At 45.6% G+C, this 18,832-nt stretch overlaps 1 protein-coding gene across 3 annotated transcripts in view; it reads right to left on the reverse strand.

The window, feature by feature from the left end:
- Nucleotides 1-15,871, reverse strand: part of Wdr59 (WD repeat domain 59) — a 76,218-nt gene extending 60,347 nt beyond the window's left edge. For 2 of the 3 annotated variants that reach the window (XM_076572171.1, XM_006974088.4), the window contains exons 1-2: nt 15,585-15,848; nt 2,301-2,350 (exon numbers count right to left, since the gene is read on the reverse strand). In XM_076572171.1, the coding sequence (XP_076428286.1) occupies nt 2,301-2,350; nt 15,585-15,638 (104 nt within the window). In that variant the 5' untranslated portion in view covers nt 15,639-15,848. Of the gene's footprint in view, nt 1-2,300; nt 2,351-15,584 lie in introns of all 3 variants that reach the window. The other variant, XM_015992917.3, reaches the window with a different exon arrangement.
- Between the last annotated feature and the right edge of the window lie 2,961 nt (nt 15,872-18,832).

Below are 18,832 nucleotides of genomic sequence, written 5' to 3' on the forward strand. Positions count from 1 at the left end.
GAAGCAAAGAGGGGGGAGAAACAGAAAATACAGGATAGCCTCAGGAGGGCCCGGATGCTAATCCATCGGGCCCTGACTGTCCCTGCCAAAGGGTGTTTAAGGGAATTCCAAGGGGTGGAGCAAAAGACCTCCCCCCAGCACAGCCAAGTGCAGACATCTCAGACACCTGCACTCAGGCCCGTGGTCCAATCATCCTCTTTATGCAGACCTGCTGGGTAAAGCCACCAGGAAACCTAAGTGGGCTCCCACACCTTCTTTTTTAAGAACTTACTTTATTTTTAACTGCATGTATGTGTGTGTCTGTGAGGGGGATTTTCATGTGAGTGCAGGTGCCCAAAGAGGCTAAAGGAGGGCACCTAATCCCCTGAAGCTGGAGTTACAGGCAGTTGTGAGCTATCTGATGTGGGTGTGTTGGGAACTCGCTTGGGTCTTCTGCAAGAGCAATATATATTCCTAAGTGCTGAGCTCCCTCTCCATAGCCCCCCCCCCTTTTTTTTTTTAAGATATGGTCTCTGCAAATGTCAGCCAATCAGGGTCCTGAAGCCTGGAAATCCCCTCACCCCAACCTCTGCTATTAATCAAAAACCGCACCCTTCCTGGGCTCAGAATTCTCTGCTCTCACTGCTGTGTTGGGCAGAGAGTCCAAGCTCCAAGCCTGAAATAAAGGCTCTTTGCTTTTACATATGGGGAGAAAAAAAAAAAAAAAGATATGGTCTCTGGATGACCATGGGGCTTGTAGGCTCAGCTAGGCTGTCTGGACAGTGAAATTCAGGTCTCCCTCTGTCCCCACCTCTCCAGAGCCAGGACTACAGGCATGTGCCATGCCCGACTTTTCCTGTGGGTCCTGGGGATCAAGTTCAAGTCCATACTTGCACGGCAAACATTTTTACTAAGACAGCTCCCCAGGCCTAATTCTGGGTTGTTTTGTTTGGTTGGCTTTTGATTTTTTTTTTTTTTTTGGTTTTTCGAGACAGGGTTTCTCTGTGTAGCTTTGCGCCTTTCCTGGATCTCGCTCTGTAGACCAGGCTGGCCTCGAACTCACAAAGATCCGCCTGCCTCTGCCTCCTGAGTGCTGGGATTAAAGGCATGCGCCACCACTGCCCGGCAGTTGATTTTTTTTTCTTTAAGTGATCAAGAAATTAGATCATGATAGAAATACAGCATTTCCAGCCAGGCTGTGGTGGCACACATATATACAGAGACGCAGGTGGATCTCTGTGAGTTCAAGGCCAGCTTGGTCTACAAAGTGAATCCCAAGCCAGCCTGGGCTACACAATGAGACCCTGTCTCAAAAAAATCAGCAAATAACGATGAAATTACTGAAAATAAAGCTAACTTTGAGAGGGGAAGGCAGTGATTTTAAGTAACATGAAAGGGACGGGGTCTCTGCCCATTAACTATATTCCGGTTCAATGCTAGGGTTATTAGCAAAGGCCAGAATCTTACAATTTTTTTGTTTGTTTGTTTGTTTGTTTTTGTTTTTCGAGACAGGGTTTCTCTGTGTAGCTTTGCGCCTTTCCTGGAACTTGCTTTTGAGACCAGGCTGGCCTCGAACTCACAGAGATCCACCTGCCTCTGCCTCCCGCGTGCTGGTATTAAAGGCGTGCGCCACCACCGCCCCGGCCAAATCTTACAATTTTTGAGTAAGAAAATCATGTAGTTCAATTCCTTCTTGGTGGAAGTAAACTGCTTCTGGAGGCTGGTAAGATGGCGCAGAGGGTAAAAGCACTTGCCACATAAACCTGATAGCCTCAATTTGATTCCCAGATCTTACGGTCAAAGAAAAGAATTGATTCCCCAAAGTTGTCTTCTCACCTCCACAAATGCACCATGGCACACATGCACCTGCACACATGTATCCACATGCACACACATATACACATACAAATAATAAATCATTTTTTAAATTAGTTCAGGAGAAAACCGAGGTCCAGTTAGGTAAACTGACTCAATGTCCAGCACTCACTGCATCATCAAACTGGAACCCAGGTCCCTTCAATCCTCCTAACTGCCCCTTTGACCAGACTAGACTGATTCCTTGAAGAGACTGTATGGTAACAAGAAAACTGCAAGCTCAAGGCCAAATTACAAATGACCAAAATGTGAGTTCATTGCTTACCTGTGAGAGTAAAAAAAAAAAAAACACCTGCAAAGAATCCCTGCAAGTGCCCTTGTGGTCCTCAGGATGTGAAAACTAACCCCTTTCATTGTCCTCAAACATAAGGATATTTTCCAATTTCCCAAAAACTTATAATGTATCCCCAGAACTCGTGGCAGATGAACTCTGAAGGCTCACTTACCCAGAAAGCACCGCATGCTGCCCAAGACAGTCCACAGACATAGCAGTTGCCTGTGAGAAAGAACACAATTTCAGTTCTCCAGCACTACAGCCAGGGAGAAGACTGACCTACCTTTGGCTCGTCTTCCTCTCAGGCAGTCCCCAGCTAACAACAATCAACCATCAGGTACTGGAGTTCTCTGCCGTGGATGCTTTCCAGGGACTCTCAGCCTTCCTAACGCTGTGACCCTTTAATACAGTTCCTCATGTTGTGGTGACCCCCAACCATAAAAATGTTTTAGTTTCTGCTTCACAACTATAATTTTGCTGCTGTTATGAATTGTAATGTAAATGTTTTTGGAGATAAAGGTTCATCAAAGGGGTTGTGGCCCACAGGTTGAGAACCACTGCTTGAAGCCCTTTTTTTTTTAAATATATATTTTATTTTACAATACCATTCAGTTCTACATATCAGCCATGGGTTCCCCTATTCTCCCCCCTCCCACCCCCTCCCCTTACCCCCAGCCTACCCCCCATTCCCACCTCCTCCAGGGCAAAGCCTCCCCCGAGGACTGCGATCAACCTGGTAGACTCAGTCCAGGGAGGTCCAGTCCCTTCCTCCCAGACTAAGCCAAGTGTCCCTGCATAAGCTCCAGGTTTCAAACAGCCAACTCATGCAGTGAGCACAGGACTTGGTCCCACTGCCTAGATGCCTCCCAAACTGATCAAGCCAATCAACTGTCTCACCTATTCAGAGGGCCTGATCCAGTTGGGGGCCCCTCAGCCTTTGGTTCATAGTTCATGTGTTTCCATTCATTTGACTTTTTTTTTTTTCAATAATTGAGTAAAACTGAAATTTATTATAAGCCACAGTCCTCCTAGGGACCTCCATGCTATATATATAGCCTCTATGGTTCTATGTGTTGTGGTCTGATTGTTCTTTATTTTATATCTAGAATCCACTTATGAGTGAGTACATACCATGACTGTGAAGCCCTTTTAATTATCACCTAAATCTCACATTTACTTTGACAACATGACAGCTTCTATTTCACACACACACACACACACACACACACACACACACACACAGCAGGACTATACACAACCAAGGCAGTGCACTCTAAATTAAGAATAGAAGCCGGGCGGTGGTGGCGCACGCCTTTAATCCCAGCACGCGGGAGGCAGAGGCAGGCGGATCTCTGTGAGTTCAAGATCAGCCTAGGCTACAGAGTGAGTTCCAGGACAGGCTCCAAAGCTACACAGAGAAACCCTGTCTCGAAAAACCAAAATGTGACTAGCACCAGAGCAAGAAGCAGCTAGCTACTAAACAGAGTCTCTCCCAAGGAGAACCTAACCTAGGACACTGCCACCTATACACACATAAAATACACTCATTCCTTTCCACAGCATGTGGAACCTGCTTGAAGCCATATGGCACATAATTCAAATACCATCCCTGCTGAATCCAAGGTTTTATTCTTAATATTTTAGCTATTTTTTATTATACAGGATTATATAAAGCCATTTCCATTCAAGTTCATAATGTACCTTGAGCATATTCCCACACATACCCCGGTACCTCACTCTCCTCCCAGGTAACCTTCTTGTTACTAACATGTCCCATTCACATTCAGTCTGAAATTCCATCTCCCAGTTCCTAGCCAGCAAAATCGTCATGATTCAGTACCTCATCCCCCAAAGACTGCAGCAGGTCTAGTGAAGGTGAGGCACGTGGCTGACTGGAACCCTGGCCGTCACAGTCTTACACTGACATCTGTGTGTCATCTATCTGGTCACTGATACTCCAAGTTCTTTTCCAAAACAACATGCTGGAAGAATTCACTTCGTGCATGCTATCATAATCATAAACTATAAAAGGTAAACACCAATCCCTGACCCTCACTCTCATTCGCTTTACTAATGGTTTTCTCACGTGTATCTACCACTTAAAAACCATGTCACGCGTCATACTGGAGACATGAAGCCAGAGTGCTCTCCCAGAGAGTGGAAGGTGATTAAAAGGCATCCTTCGTATTGCGCTTGAGTCCTGAGCAGAGAGCCTGGCTACAGAGGCAAGCCGGATGCCACGCCATCTCTAGAACTCTGCTATGTGATTTAGAGATTAATGCTACAAAGAGGACAAAATGGTTTCTCCAACAGGGGCAGAGTCTTCCTAGAGGGCATGTGGTGGCAGAACCCTACCACAGCCCCAAGATTCTGGGCTCTGAAGCACACCCCTTCACCCTGCTGTGCAAGGCTAATAAAACACTACTCCAACTAGAGCTGCCAATGGGCTACTGGTCCCAGTAAGGGGCCAAATCAGCCGGCCTTAAGATAAAGAAATCTGAAGACCCAAGTATCCGTCAGGGGATGAATAGAAGATGAAGAAGATGTGGCCAGCAACACAATGGATTATTATCAGCCTTCAAAAGCATGGAATTCCCTATAGATGCTACAACACAAATGATTCTTAAAAGATTATACCAAGTGCCAAGTGAAACACACCACACAAGAGACCAGTCAAAGATAACTCCACTTAAGGCAATGTATGAAGGTTTGAATGAAAAATGTCCCCACAGGCTCAAGTATTTAAACACAACGATCCCCAGCTGTGGAGCTGTTTGGGAAGGTTATGGAACCTTTAGAAGGTGGAGCCTTGCTGGAGGAAGCCAGTCACTGGGAGCAGCCTTCTCCCTCCCTCTGCTTCCTGTGTGTGATGGGGATGTGATCTCTCAGCTTCCTGTTCTGGCCCTCAAGCCTCCCCTGCTTTATGGATCTTCCCTCTGGACCCATAAGCCAAAGTAAACCCTCTCTTCCTTAAGTTGCCTTTGGTCACAATATTTTATTACAGCAACAACCACCAAGAAAAGTAAGTAACACAGCAGGAAAGCTCTTAGAAACAGAACGTAGAGGCCGGCAAGGTTGGGGGAATTATGTTTAATGAGTATAGACTTTCTATTTGGGATGATGAATAGTTAGGAAGGAGAGGCAACAATTGAGAGACCTAACTGGCTATTTAAACTGGTCTGGACGTTAGAAGGGAAGGGGATTCACTATGCCACCTATGAAAGTGCAAAGGGTCACAGGGCAAGGACTTGATCTCTGGGGGCTGACAGTAACCCCTCAGTAACAAGCAATAAGGACACAGGAACTTCTGTCCTAGACCCCTAGCGACTGGATATTGAAACCACATGAACGAGCTTAGAAGTGGATTCCTTTTAAGTGAAGTCCCCAGGTGAAAACACAGCTCAAAGATGCCTTGATTTTGGCGTGAGGTACTGGACAAAGAAACCAGCCATGCAGTGCCTGGACTTCTGACCCACAGAAATCTGAGCTAATAGATGGGCATTGTTTTAAGTTGCTAAATGTGTAGTGTACAGTATACAGTAATAGAACACTAATAAAGCATGATCTGGCAACAGTCCAAAAATACCATGCCTTTTGTCTCTGTTCTACCTCTAGTACCTACCCCAAAATACAGCAAATGTTTTCTGAACAGAGTTGTTTACTTACATTAGAATATTCTAATACCATTTTAAATAATTCTAATACCATTTTAAATAACATGAAAATACATCAAAACTGCAAATATACCAATCACCGCATTATGGTATCTTTTACACGTTTATTTATTTACTGGGGGTGGAGGGTACATACATGTATGCCATGGTGTGTGTGGAGGTCAGAGGGCAACCTTAGTTAGTTCTCACCTTCTACCTCATGGGTTCCAATGCTTGAACTCAGGTCATCAAGCTTGGTGGCAAGTGCCTTTATCCACTGAACCATCTTGCCAGCCCAGAAAGTTATTTTTTAAAAAGAACCATTAAAAAAATTAAAAAAAAAAAAGCTACCACCATGTGTAGGAACACACAGGAGGATTATGCTGGGTTGCCCCACGAGAACTGGAGAAAGGGAAGTACTCTTAACAAGACATGAAGCAGCTGCCCGGAGAAAGGGGTGATCTGTAGGACAGGGGGCTGTGGTCCAAGGCCTTCCTGCTGACAGGGCACCAGAGGCTCCGCAGCTCAGAACCACGGGACGGGACCTGGGGGTTTTATCTGAACCGGAAGGGAGGAAAGGAACCCTTGCAGCGACTCTGGTAGAACGTCCTGCCTGCCTTTAGGAAGGGGCTTGCTGCAGATTGCGGATAGACCAGAGACATAACTGAGAGAGGTGCTTTATACCTCCTATTAAAATGTATATTGAGGGGGCTGGAGAGATGGCTCAGAGGTTAAGAGCACCAACTGCTCTCCAGAGGTCCTGAGTTCAATTCCCAGCAACCACATGGTGGCTCACAACCATCTGTAATGAGATCTGGTGTCCTCTTCTGTGTACATAATAAATAAATAGATTTAAAAAAATAAATAATTAAAAAAAATAAAAAAAAATGTATATTGAGGACCGGTAAGATGGCTCCGCAGGTGGACGTGCTAGCCATGGATGCCTGACAACCCACAGTGGAAGGAGAACCAACTCCACAAAGCTGTCCCCTGGTCTCCAAACGTGGCCCCCGTGCACTACACACTTAGACACACAGAGTGGTAAGTGAGACTTTTTAAAAGAAAGACATCTTTAAACAAAGCCAGAGGGGCGATTCAGTAAGTAAAAGCAAAAGCCTTTGCCATGCAGTCCTGACAGCCTTAGTTTGATACCTGGAACCCAGGAGAAAAGCCAAACACAGCAGCACACATCTGCAATTCCAGCATTCCTACGGTGGGGGCAAAAAACAGGAGGCATTGCCTCAAAACAAGGTGGGAGAATCAACGGTGGGGGCAAAAAACAGGAGGCATTGCCTCAAAACAAGGTGGGAGAATCAACTTCTAAACAGTTCTCTGAGCTGTGGGTGGGCGCGCGCGCACGTGTGTGTGTGTGTGTGTGTGTGTGTGTGTGTGTGTGTGTACGTGTGTGTACACAGAACAAGCTGTGCATGGTGAGGCGTACCTGTAATACTAACACTTAGCTGCAGGAGGAGGACTACAGGTTCAAAGCCAGCATGGGCTAAACATAGTCAAAAACACAAAAACAAACAAACAAAGCCACCTAGAACTCCTTGCTTCCAGGATACAATTTTCCTGAGATTTCGCGTGAGTGTGGACATGCCTTCCTAGTCTCTCTGACTCGGCTGCTGGCTCCCATGCTCACTCTGCACAGTCGCAGTCTGTCACTTCTTACCCGGAAGGTCAGGAGCCGCCCACCAGCTGTGCTCCCTGTAATCTCCAAGCTGCTGCTGAAGCTAAATCTGGTCTTGGCTTTGCAGAGTCAGCAGGGTTGACTGCATCCTTGGTGTAGCATTAGAGACCACCCTGGAGCTTCCTGTTCATTCCTAGAACCCACCTCACAGCTCTGCCTCCCAACCCCTGGCCCAATATCCCAGCCATTATGAGTTCTGTAAAATGAATTCCATCCAGTGCTGAAAACTCAAGCCTGTCTCTTCCTCCCTTCCTCTCTCACCTCAGGACCTTTACACCAGTCTGCCTGGAAGACACTTCTGTCCACTCTTTGTGTGTGTGTGGGGGGGGGGAGGCGTGGGGGAGGGTAGTGTGGTAGGTGCAGTATACATGCATGCTCCTGAGTATAGAAGACAGAGGTCAACATGGAGTGTCTTCCTCAATTGCTTTCCACCTTATTTATTTATTTAGATACAGAGTTTCTCACTGAAACCTAGAACTCACCAATTTAGCTAGGCTGGCTAGCCGGCAACCTCCGAAGATCCTATCTCTACCTCCTCAGTACCTGGTTCCCAGGGGTACACCACCACACCCAGCTTTTTATGTGAGTAGCAGGGATCCAAACTCAGTTCTGCATGCGTGCATGGCAGTTACACAGAACCCCAACTCTTTACCCTTTGGGATTCAATATAAACTCTTCTGAGGTTTTGCTGGACCATCCCCTCACACACACCTAGTTTGAATTAGCTGCTTCAGTATTTCCACAGAACCTAGGGTTTCTCTTTTTCTAACACTTGAGATACTATAATAGTTTTTTTGTTTTGTTTTGGTGTGTGTGTGTGTGTGTGTGTGTGTGTGTGTGTGTGTGTGTGTGTGTGTGTTTTGTTTTGTTTTTTGTTTTTTTTGTCGGAGCTGAGGACCAAACCCAGGGCCTTGCACTTGCTAGGCAAGCGCTCTACCACTGAGCTAAATCCCCAACCCCAATAGTATTTATATACTAGTACATTTCCTCCATTAGATTGCAATTTCCTTAAAGGTAAAAATCAATTTGTAAGCACAATGCCTAACACATGGTATTCAATCATATATTAATTCAATGAGTATCTGGTGTTAAAGGCAATTTAAGTCTCTTTTGTTTTGTTTTTCAAGACAGGGTTTCTCTATGCAGTCCTGGCTGTCCTAGAACTCAGAGGTCCATCTACCTCTGCTTCCCGGGTGCTGGGATTAAAGGCATGCATCACTACAGCCTAGCCAATTTAAGTCTTAAACGCTTATGCTATAGAAAAACTAGTACATTAATGTTCATAGCCACGGTACTCATTGTACCCCTGAAGTGGAAACAATTCAAATGTCTAACAACTGATGAGTGGATGAGTAAGATGTTATAGAGACATACAATGGACTATACTTAACCATAAAAAGGAATGAAACTCTGACACATACTACAAGCATGGATGAACATTGAAAAGTGTGAAAGAACTCAGTCACAGAGACTACATGTGATATGATTCCATTCATGTGAAGACACATTTGTTTCTTCCTTAGGTCAGATTTCCAATGTACTAACACCACAGATTAAACACTTAGAATATGTTGGCCACTGCGCTAGGTGCTCTGCACAGATATCCTAACATCTACTACTCTACAGATGAAGTGTCAGGGAACAGAAAGGGCAGCAGGCCTGAGGCTGGCCTTACGAAGGCTTCCCTGTAATCACAGCTCCTGGCTTCTGTCTGAAATCTGGATTTGGGGAGTGTTCACACCAGCTGCTAAGAGTGACTTCCTGTGGCTACTCTTGAGCTCACTTTCTTCCTGAGGAGCGGCTGCACTCATGGTACATGTTGTATCCCTAATCGACCAGGATCCAAACAATACTTCAGGCACTAACACTGGAAGAATTAATGTCCTGTGTGACTCCACACGAAAGGACCCCAGGGAGCCCGGGGCTCCTTTTGTCCAATCTCTACTCCCTGTGACTTTGCTCCTTGACTTTATTTTGTGGAATTTCACTGTACTTTCTCATCATCCTGGGGGTGCTCTGGGCAGCACAAGTGCCTAGTGTTTGCCTTGCTTTATGGATGAAGAAAATGAAGCTTAGAAAGGTAGTAAGCCAGGGGCTGGAGAGGTGGCTCAGAGGTTAAGAGCGTTGGCTGCTCTTCCCAAGGACCTGAGGGCTCACAGCCTCCTGCAACTCTGTAGGTCCAGGGAATTTGATACCCTCTTCTGGCCTCTGTGGGAATCCACGAGCATGTGTATACAAACAGGTGCACCAGCACGCACACACCAATTTTTATAATTATTTTATTTCTGTGTATTTTTGCCTGTGCACCATGTGCATGTCCAGTGGAAGAGGCCAGAAGAAGTTGTTCAATCCTCTGGAAGCAGAGTCATAGACAGTTGTGAGTTGCCATATGGGTGCTGGAAATCAAACCTGGGTCCCTGGGGCTTTTTCGTGTTTGTTTGGTTTTTGTTTTTAACAGCCAGGTATTATAGCACATGCTTGTAATCCTAGTGATAATGAAGTAAGGACAGGTGGATGGTTCCTGAGGATCAAAACCCAAAGGTGACCTCTGGCCTCTATATGCATGTGCACATACACACTTACAGATACACATACACATTTAAAAAAAGTGTATGTGTGTGTGTGTGTGTGTGTGTGTGTGTGTGTGTGTGTGTGTGTGTGTGTTCCCAGGTTCATCTCAAATCAATGCCTAATTTATATACAGGCTGAACCAATGAGACTCCCCGCACAAAAGAGCTGGGGTAACCAGATGACACCTCACTGAGATCCCTCCCTGCTGGAGGAAGCTGTTACTCTACTTCTCAAGGAAACTTGGCTTCCTTGCCCTTCTGTTGCTCTCAATCATCATTCTGTGTGATTGTGAGACCACCGGACTTCCAAGATCCTCACACCCCACGCGAGGCCCACCAAGAGCTGAGCAGCCCTTCGCTGAACTTAAAAAAGACACAACAGCGCTTGTGGGCAAACCTGAAGACCTGAGTTAGTGCCCCAGACTGCGCGTGCAAGAACAGAACTGACGCCTAAAAGTCATCATCTGAGGAGTGGTGGCGTCCACACACCTTTGACTCCAGCGCTCGGGGGGAAAAAGAGGCAGGCAGATCTCTGTGAGTTCAAAACCAGCCTGGTCTACAAAGCAAGGGGCTGTTACATGGAGAAATCCTGTCTCAAAAAGCCAAAGGGGAAAAAAAAAGTTGTCACCTGATCACACATGTGCTATGACAGGTGTGCACCTGCACTCACACAGACAGTTGTGAGCTGCCATATGGGTGCTGGAAATCAAACCTGGGTTCTCTGGTCCTTTTGTTATTTGTTCTTAATGGCCAGACAGTGTAGCACATGCTTGTAATCGCACTGCTAAGGAGGTAAAGACAGATGGATTACAAAGGTAATAATAATAATAATTAATAAAATAGAAACAAACTTTAAAAAAACTAGGGCCTCAAGCATGCAGGTAAGCACTCTCTCATTAGCTACATCCCTAGCCCTAAAATAATTTTTAAATTTCTAAAAATTCCATTTATTTATTTATTTGTGAGTGTTGGGGATAGCAAGTGCACATGCCACAGTGCCTACGTAGAAGTCAGAGGACAATTTTCAAGAGTCAGTTCTCTACTTCTATCATGTGAGCCCTGGGGACCAATTTCAGGTCATCACCTTGACAGCAAACTCTTTGGCCTGTGTCTTAGTTACTTTTCAATTGCTGTGACAAAACACCATGACCCAGGCAATTTATAAGAGAAAGCATTTAATTTGGGGCTTATGTTTTCAGAGGGCTAGAGTCCATGGCCATCCTGGCAGGGAGTGTGGCCACAGGCAAGCAGGCATGGTGCTATAACAGTAGCTGAGAGCTTACATCTTTGGGGGTGGAAGAGTAGGTTCAAGACAGGTTTTGTCTGTGCAGCCCTGGCTGTCCTGGAACTCGCTCTGTAGACCAGGCTGGCCTTGAGCTCACAGAGATCCGCCTGCCTCTGCCTCCAGAGTGCTGGGATTAAAGGTATGTGCCACCACAGACTGGTGAAAGCTTACATCTTAAACCACAAGCAGGAGGCAGAAAAAGATAACTGGAAATGACATAGGCTTTTGAAACCTCAAGGCTGGCCCACAGTGACACACTTCCTCCAAGGCCACACCTCCTAATCCTTTCCAAACAGTTCCACCAACTGGGGACCAAGCATTCAAACATATAAGTCTGGGCGTCATTCTCATTCAAACCACCACAGCCTACTAAAATTATTTTTTAGAATATAAAATAAGAATATGGTACCAGGTGGTAGTAACAGTGGCGCACACCTTTGATCCCAGCACTTGGGAGGCAGAGGCAGGCAGATCTCTGTGAGTTTGAGGCCAGCCTGGACTACAGAGGGAGTCGCAGGACAGCCAGGGTGGTTACACAGAGCAATTCTGCCTCAAAAAGAAAAAACAAGCAAACAAACAAAAAGAATATGGAGCATTTTGAGAGGTTTACTATTCTGGCCATCTTTGTCGGTGAGGCAACATGAAGTATTGACTTTTTCTATGTAGTAGAAAATTAATAAAAACAGGTTTCTGCCTCTTGCCAATCAGCATCATTAAAAAAATAGGCAAGTTCACACTATAGATATACCCTTTCAACTAAATAGAAAAATCCGGAGGAAAAACAGAAACTCCCACAAGGCAGTTAAATTACCCAATTTACTTTATTCTCCTGCCATGCCAACCGCTGTTTAGGCTTAATTATTTGCTCCTACTTCATAGCACTCCAATCTAGGTGTCAGCACCTTCTCTGCAGGTCTCTTCGGTTACATCTCTATAAAGAAATAGGAGTGAGACTTCCTGGGTTTCTGTGAGAATTCAAAGGTTTCTAGATTAGCATCTTCCAAATTAGCAGGCTTAGACGTGTGATACATGCTCAGTTCTGTCCTGATCCCCAGTGAAAGCAATTAACAAGAAGGGTAACGGCAATGCTTTTCCCCTAAGACTCCAGCACCTCCCTCGGGAAAGCAGGCATCACATTGACAACGCTGACAGGACCAAGGGTTTCAAGATCCCTCAGTCCAAAAAGCTGCTGCTCAAACTCGCCACGGCAGCTACTTATCAGAGGGCACCAGGAAGCAGAGTGGTCACATATTAATCCTCACGGCAAAAGACAGAACGGGGTTTTAAGAAGACTCACATCACTCACTTACTGTGATCTAGATTTCCCTCAGTGTAAACCAACTGTAGATCAACACACTGTGCCTAGCACAATATGCACCCAGTAGGAGCTCAATAAATCCTTATTTTTAAAAGGGGGTGGTGCTGGGGGAATGGCTAAGCAGTTAAAACACTTGCTTGCAATCATGAGGACCAAGGTTCAGATCCCCAGAAACCCACATAAACATTGGATGGGTACGGTAGCCTGCCTCTAATTCTAGCCTTGGAAGGCTAAGCTAGAGGACCCCCAGAGCAAGGGTAGTCAGCCACACTGGCAAGCTCTGGACTTCATTGAGAGACCCTGCCTCGGTGAATAAGGTGGAAAAGCAATCAGGACGATTCCTGACATCAACCTTGGGCCTCCACCTGCATGCACACCTACACATGTGTATACACATGCAAAAACATGCGTACACACATACATGCACACCACCCACATAAAAATAGAAATAATCAATCAATCCTCATTAAATAAGCAAGTGAATAAGTATGGAACACGGGAAGTATTCAGGGCTAGAGAGATGGCTCAGCCTTAGGTTAGGATTACAACCAAAAATATAAGAGAATATTCAATAACATTTGTTGAATAAATAAAAAGAAAGTGCCAAGAAATGTCGTAGGTATCAGGAAAGGGAGATGTGGTATTTATTATGGACCTATGTGTGACACATTACGAGCTGTTAAGAGATGAAATAATACGATGAGCTCTGGGGTTAGAGACTGTCCAAATTCCAGTGCCATCAGCCACGTACAGGAGGCCTTAGCTAAGTCTCTACTATCAGCCAAACAGGGGTCAGTTTCACCTTTTGGTATAAAAGGATAATACCTACTTAGCCTGCATGGCTCTTTCATTAAGTAGAAAAAGAATAGGTAGAGAAACTGCCTAACACAAAGCTTGGCATATGGAAGACTCAGTATAGAAAAATGATAAAGCCTTAGGGATGCAGCTCAGTTAGTATTGTGCTTGCCTAGCATGCACAAAACCCTGCGTGCTGCATAAAACTATGTGTGGTAGTGCACACCAATGGTCTCAACATGCAGTTGGTACAGGCAGGAGGATCAGAAGTTCAAGGTCATTCTCAGCTACACATCAACCTCAAAGTCAGCCTGGGTTGACATGAAACACTGTCTAAAAAAAAAAAAAGAGGCCAGGTATGGTAGTGCACACCTTTAATCCCAGGCCTTAGGAAACAGAGGCAGGATCTCAGTGATTCTGAAGCCAGCCTGGGCTACATGAGTTCCAGGGCAACCAAGGTTACATATAAGACCTGTCTCAAAAAAAAAAGGGGGGGGAAGTGGGGTGGAGGTGGGGTAGGGTTCCTCCTCTTCCAGAGAACACAGGATAGATACCCAGAACCCACATGTTAGCTCACGCTGTTTGTAACTCCATGCCCTCTTCTGGCCTCTGCAGTCTCCAGATACCAAAATGGTGCACATACAAACATCCAGGCAAAACAACCATATACCTAATATTTTAAATGAGTACCTTCAAGATAGTCCATAGGATAAAGATTCTGGCTAGACATGGCTGTTGACCTGAGCTGGATACTCAAATTCCACAGTAGAAGAGAATGACTCCCAAGGGTTGTTCTCTGATCTCTATGCACCCACACTCACGCACATCATACGCTCACTATAAGATTTTTTTATTTAAACAAAGAAAAGAAAAATGATTTAAAAAAAAACTATTCTGACAATGCAAACTTTTGTTGTTGTTGTTTTGTTTTGTTTTGTTTTTCAAGGCAGGGTTTCTCTGTGTAGCCCTGGCTGTCCTGGAACTCACTCTGTAGACCAGGCTGGCCTCGAACTCAGAGATCCTCCTGCCTCTGCCTCCCCAGTACTAGGATTAAAGGGGAGCAACATCACTGCCTGGCCTTTTGTTTAATTTTTAAATCAGTTTTCTTTTTTTCATTTATTTTGTGTGTATGTGAGTGTGAGCACACATGCATCACCATACATGTAGAGGTCAATGAACAACTTTTGGGAGCTGGCTCTGTCCTTCCACCACGTGGGTCCTGGGAACAGAACTCAGGCCTTCAGGCCTGTTGGCACAGCCACTACCTGAGACATTTCCAAGGCTCATGCTAACATTTTTTTAAAGATATACTTTTTATTATGTTTATTTATTTACTATGTATGGGTGTGCCACAGCATGTGTATGGAAGGAAGAGGACAACTTATGGGAGCTGATACGTGCGTCCTGGGGATTGAACTCAGACTGGCAGGCTTGGAAGTGCCTTTACCAGCTGAGTCACCTTGCCGGCCCCCAATGTTAACAACTTTTGAGGCCTGCCACATGCCCCTTACTGTGCCACGCATCTTAAACATGTAGCCTCATAAAATTCTCACGCCAGTCCTGTAAGTATAATGACCTCCCTTCTACAGGTAAGAAAGCTGACGGGTCAAGAGTGACGTCAGAGATGGGCTACACAGGTGTCCAATCTAAGCAATACATGTATATTGTCAAGGACAGAGTATTTTCCACATTAGCAACTACTTAGGTAGGGGGCTAAAACAGAGGCTCTGAAAAGCAGTATTTCACAAATTCACCCCAAAAATGTCACAGGGTGAGGTTGGCCCAACTAACTGGGGCTCAGAGAAGTTCTGCAACTTTCCCTAAGTAACCAAGTGCTCTCCTCAGGGAGTGGACACCTCCCAGTTCACTACCTTAAGCCAGGGAAGAATCCCTTCAGCACTTACTGCCTCGGTGTCCCAAGACCCATAAGCCCGTGTGGAACCCTAAAACCCCGTACACGCCTGTCGTAGCTGTCCTGACCAGGTATCAAAGCCCCTCTAGGCTCTCTGACTCGGAGAGCTCCAGGTCAGTACCATGTCCATCTCCCCATCCTGGGCAAGGGGATGGATGGGGCAGCGTAAGGTGGGGGGAAGGGAAAGCTACTGAAGGCGCATGCCCAGGCAGCTCCATTCACGCACAACTCACCTGAGAGTCCCGAAATTCCACCACCACGTTCTCGCTGCTCCAGCGCGCTGCCATCTCCTTATTCCGACCGTGGGGGTGCCTGTCGGCGACCCCCAACTCCAAACCCGGATACTTCCCGGGCTAGTAAGCGCCACAACGTTTTAGCAATAAATCCAACCACGCCCATTTCCCCGCCTTCCGCTTGACCGCAACTCATTGGCTAACCCAATGATAGGCCCCGCCCCTTGTGCTTTCTTCCCCCAACGGCGAACCTCGCCTGCCCCCAATAGGAACGCCCCCTTCATTCCGTCATCAGTAGGAGTCACCCGGGCCCCGCGCGGCCGCTGACACACCCCTTTACCGTGAACTCTGCCGGGAATTGTAGTCCAGGGTCCGCACAGCGTCGGTGACCCGGGAAGAGCCGGAGGTTAGAGGGCAGATGCCAGTTCTACTGTCTGCTTTCTGGTTGGTTGATGTTCCCGTATTCTCCTACACACACCCTATAAACATCGGTACCTAAAGAAAACACCTCTTCTGATGCCTGTCATCAAGGATTTGAAAAATCTAAGCGCACATTTTATTGTTTGGTGCTGTACCGCTCTTAAGTGTTCAGGGGCTCCTGAGGGTCTCCGCGACATATTGGGGGTGGGGAAGCAAGTCCCCAAAGGTAAAACAATCTCATAATCCTATTAACACGTTACTTTCACTTTCTCTCACCAGTGTGGCATAGAGTGTTGTTCCCTATTGTGCAGTAGTACATAACCAATAGAGGGAATGTACCCAGATTTAAGCCGAATGTTAAAGGACTTACCACTGTTCGATAACATCTTTTAAGTTTTGGAAAGTGTAGTTGTTGGGCTTTTGTTTGTTTTTTGTTTTTTTCTTCACTTAATATGTGAAATTAACCCGGGTGGTGTGGGTACACGCCTTTAGTCCCAGCACTCAGGAAGCAGAGGCAGTCTACAGAGCAGAGTTCCAGGACAGCCAGTGTTACACAGAGAAAAGGTGTGTAGTTAACATTAATGAAAGTTGATATGTAACTGTTATTTTTTTATTCACGACTTTAATTTCTTTTGGGTTTTATTTTTATTTTATTTTATTTTATTTAGTTTTTCGAGACAGGGTTTCTCTGTGTAACTTTGCGCCTTTCTTGGAACTCGCTTTGTAGACCAGGCTGGCCTCGAACTCACAGAGATCCGCCTGCCTCTGCCTCCCACGTACTGGGATTAAAGGCCTGCGCCACCACCGCCTAGCTCTTGTACAAGGAATTTTAAAGTGTTCTATAGCCACAAGTGGCTGATAGCTACCATAATGGACCATGATATTAACAACAACAACAAAAAAAAACTTTAGAGAATGGGCAGGCATTAAATGTGATGGCGCCCTTGGGTACCCAGTCTCAGGAAGAGTGATCTACCAAGCACACTCAAAAAGCAGTGGTGTGCTTGGCGGAGGCTGTCCAGAGATAAGGCAGTCTCTCCGGGGAGTCGTAAAGGTGACCCCTGAAGTGCCGGCTACCGACGGCCCTCACCAAAGGTGATGCAGACCAGGAGGAACCCCAGGCCTCTTTGTGGTGAGTAGTTGAATATCTCCCTTCCCTATTAAGAATCCTTCTTGCACCATGAGTCAGAACACAGGCTTAAGACAAAAGGTCTTGTTTAATATTATTATATTGTATAATATTAGAGGGACCAGCCTTAATATTATACATCCCAGGGGCTCAGGAGAGAGAACTACTAACGGCAGGGACTATTTTCAGGAAATAGAATCTCAGCACACCAAGCTCTATCGTCCACTTGCTTTAATTCCTCTGGCATAACATCCTTTATACACAGCTTCATTTCTGTTCTCATGTCTAGCTCCTTTCTTGCCTGATTTCTCTCCATACTTATCTATTGCTCCCTCTAAGTTCTATCTTAATTCTCTCATCTTAATTCTGCCTCATCTAGGTCCTTTTCAGCTTGTTCTTACCCAGCTAGTTAGTACTGGCTCTTCCTCATCTTCCATCTCATTCCTCTAGTACTTTCTTCTAGCCCCTCAATCTAGTTCTTCCCCATAATTCCTCGCAAGTTCTTACCCGTCTAGTTCTTTTTTTTTTTTAGATTTATTTATTTATTTATTATGTATACAGTATTCTGCCTGCATGTGTCCTTCTGGCCTAGAAGAGGGCACCAGATGTCATTATGGGTGGTTGTGAGCCACCATGTGGTTGCTGGGAATTGAACTCGGAACCTCTGGAAGAGAAGTCAGTGCTCTTAACCACTGAGCCATCTCTCCAGCCCCACCCATCTAGTTCTTACATACTCTTTTCTCTTCTCTGTCTCTTTGTGCCCTGGAAGTCCTGGTATATAAAGCCAGGCTTCCAGGGTCAAACGGAAGGGTGATAAGAATCACATTGAGAGGCAATAACCATTAATTATCATTTGCAACCCCAAAGGGAAGTGACCAATGGGGAAAGGAATTAACTAAAGGCTAAATTCGGGTAATATCTAAGAGGAGGGATCTTATGTGCTCAACTATTAAACTCTTCAACGTGATTAGTAGAAAATGTTTTTTTTGTTGTTTTTTGTTTGTTTGTTTGTTTGTTTTTTGTTTGTTTGTTTTTTTGTTTTTTGTTTTTTGAGACAGGGTTTCTCTGTGTAGCTTTGTGCCTTTCCTGGAACTCACTTGGTAGCCAAGGCTGGCCTCGAACTCACAAAGATCCACCTGCCTCTGCCTCCCGAGTGCTGGGATTAAAGGCGTGCGCCACCACTGCCCGGCCAGTAGAAAATGTTAAGAATCTATAAGTTGCTAGGTCAATGGGAAAAAATAAAACTGACTTCTTTTTTTCCTGTGGCTCCTATCTGTCCAAGCTGTCTGCCGTTTTTCTGCAGGGTGGGGAAAGGTGTGCTCAGTCGCTAGGCAACCTGTGTACAGCTAGATGCCTCTGGTGATAGTTAAAGGGAGATCTGGAACTAGAGGTAAGGTTTGGGAAAGCAGGAAGTAAAGCCTAATTGGCACATCCGCCAGGCCTTCTCACATGGGTAGACTGGATGCTTAAGTCTGTTCTTAGAAAGTACAGAGGTATCTCTGATAAGGTACTTTCCTCCATCTGGAGATGGACTTGGCCGGATGCTGCCAATGATGATAATTACAGGGAGGCTTGAATTGGGGTTCTGGCTGAGCATAGCTGTCAGTGCAGAAGGTTATCTAAATATTCCTAGAAGCCGTTAGGTAAGGAGTTAGCGGTCTATAAAGTTAGTAAGGTTGAAAGAAAGGAGGGTCCAAGC

Source organism: Peromyscus maniculatus, chromosome 5 (assembly GCF_049852395.1).
Source record: "Peromyscus maniculatus bairdii isolate BWxNUB_F1_BW_parent chromosome 5, HU_Pman_BW_mat_3.1, whole genome shotgun sequence".
NCBI lineage: Eukaryota > Metazoa > Chordata > Mammalia > Rodentia > Cricetidae > Peromyscus > Peromyscus maniculatus.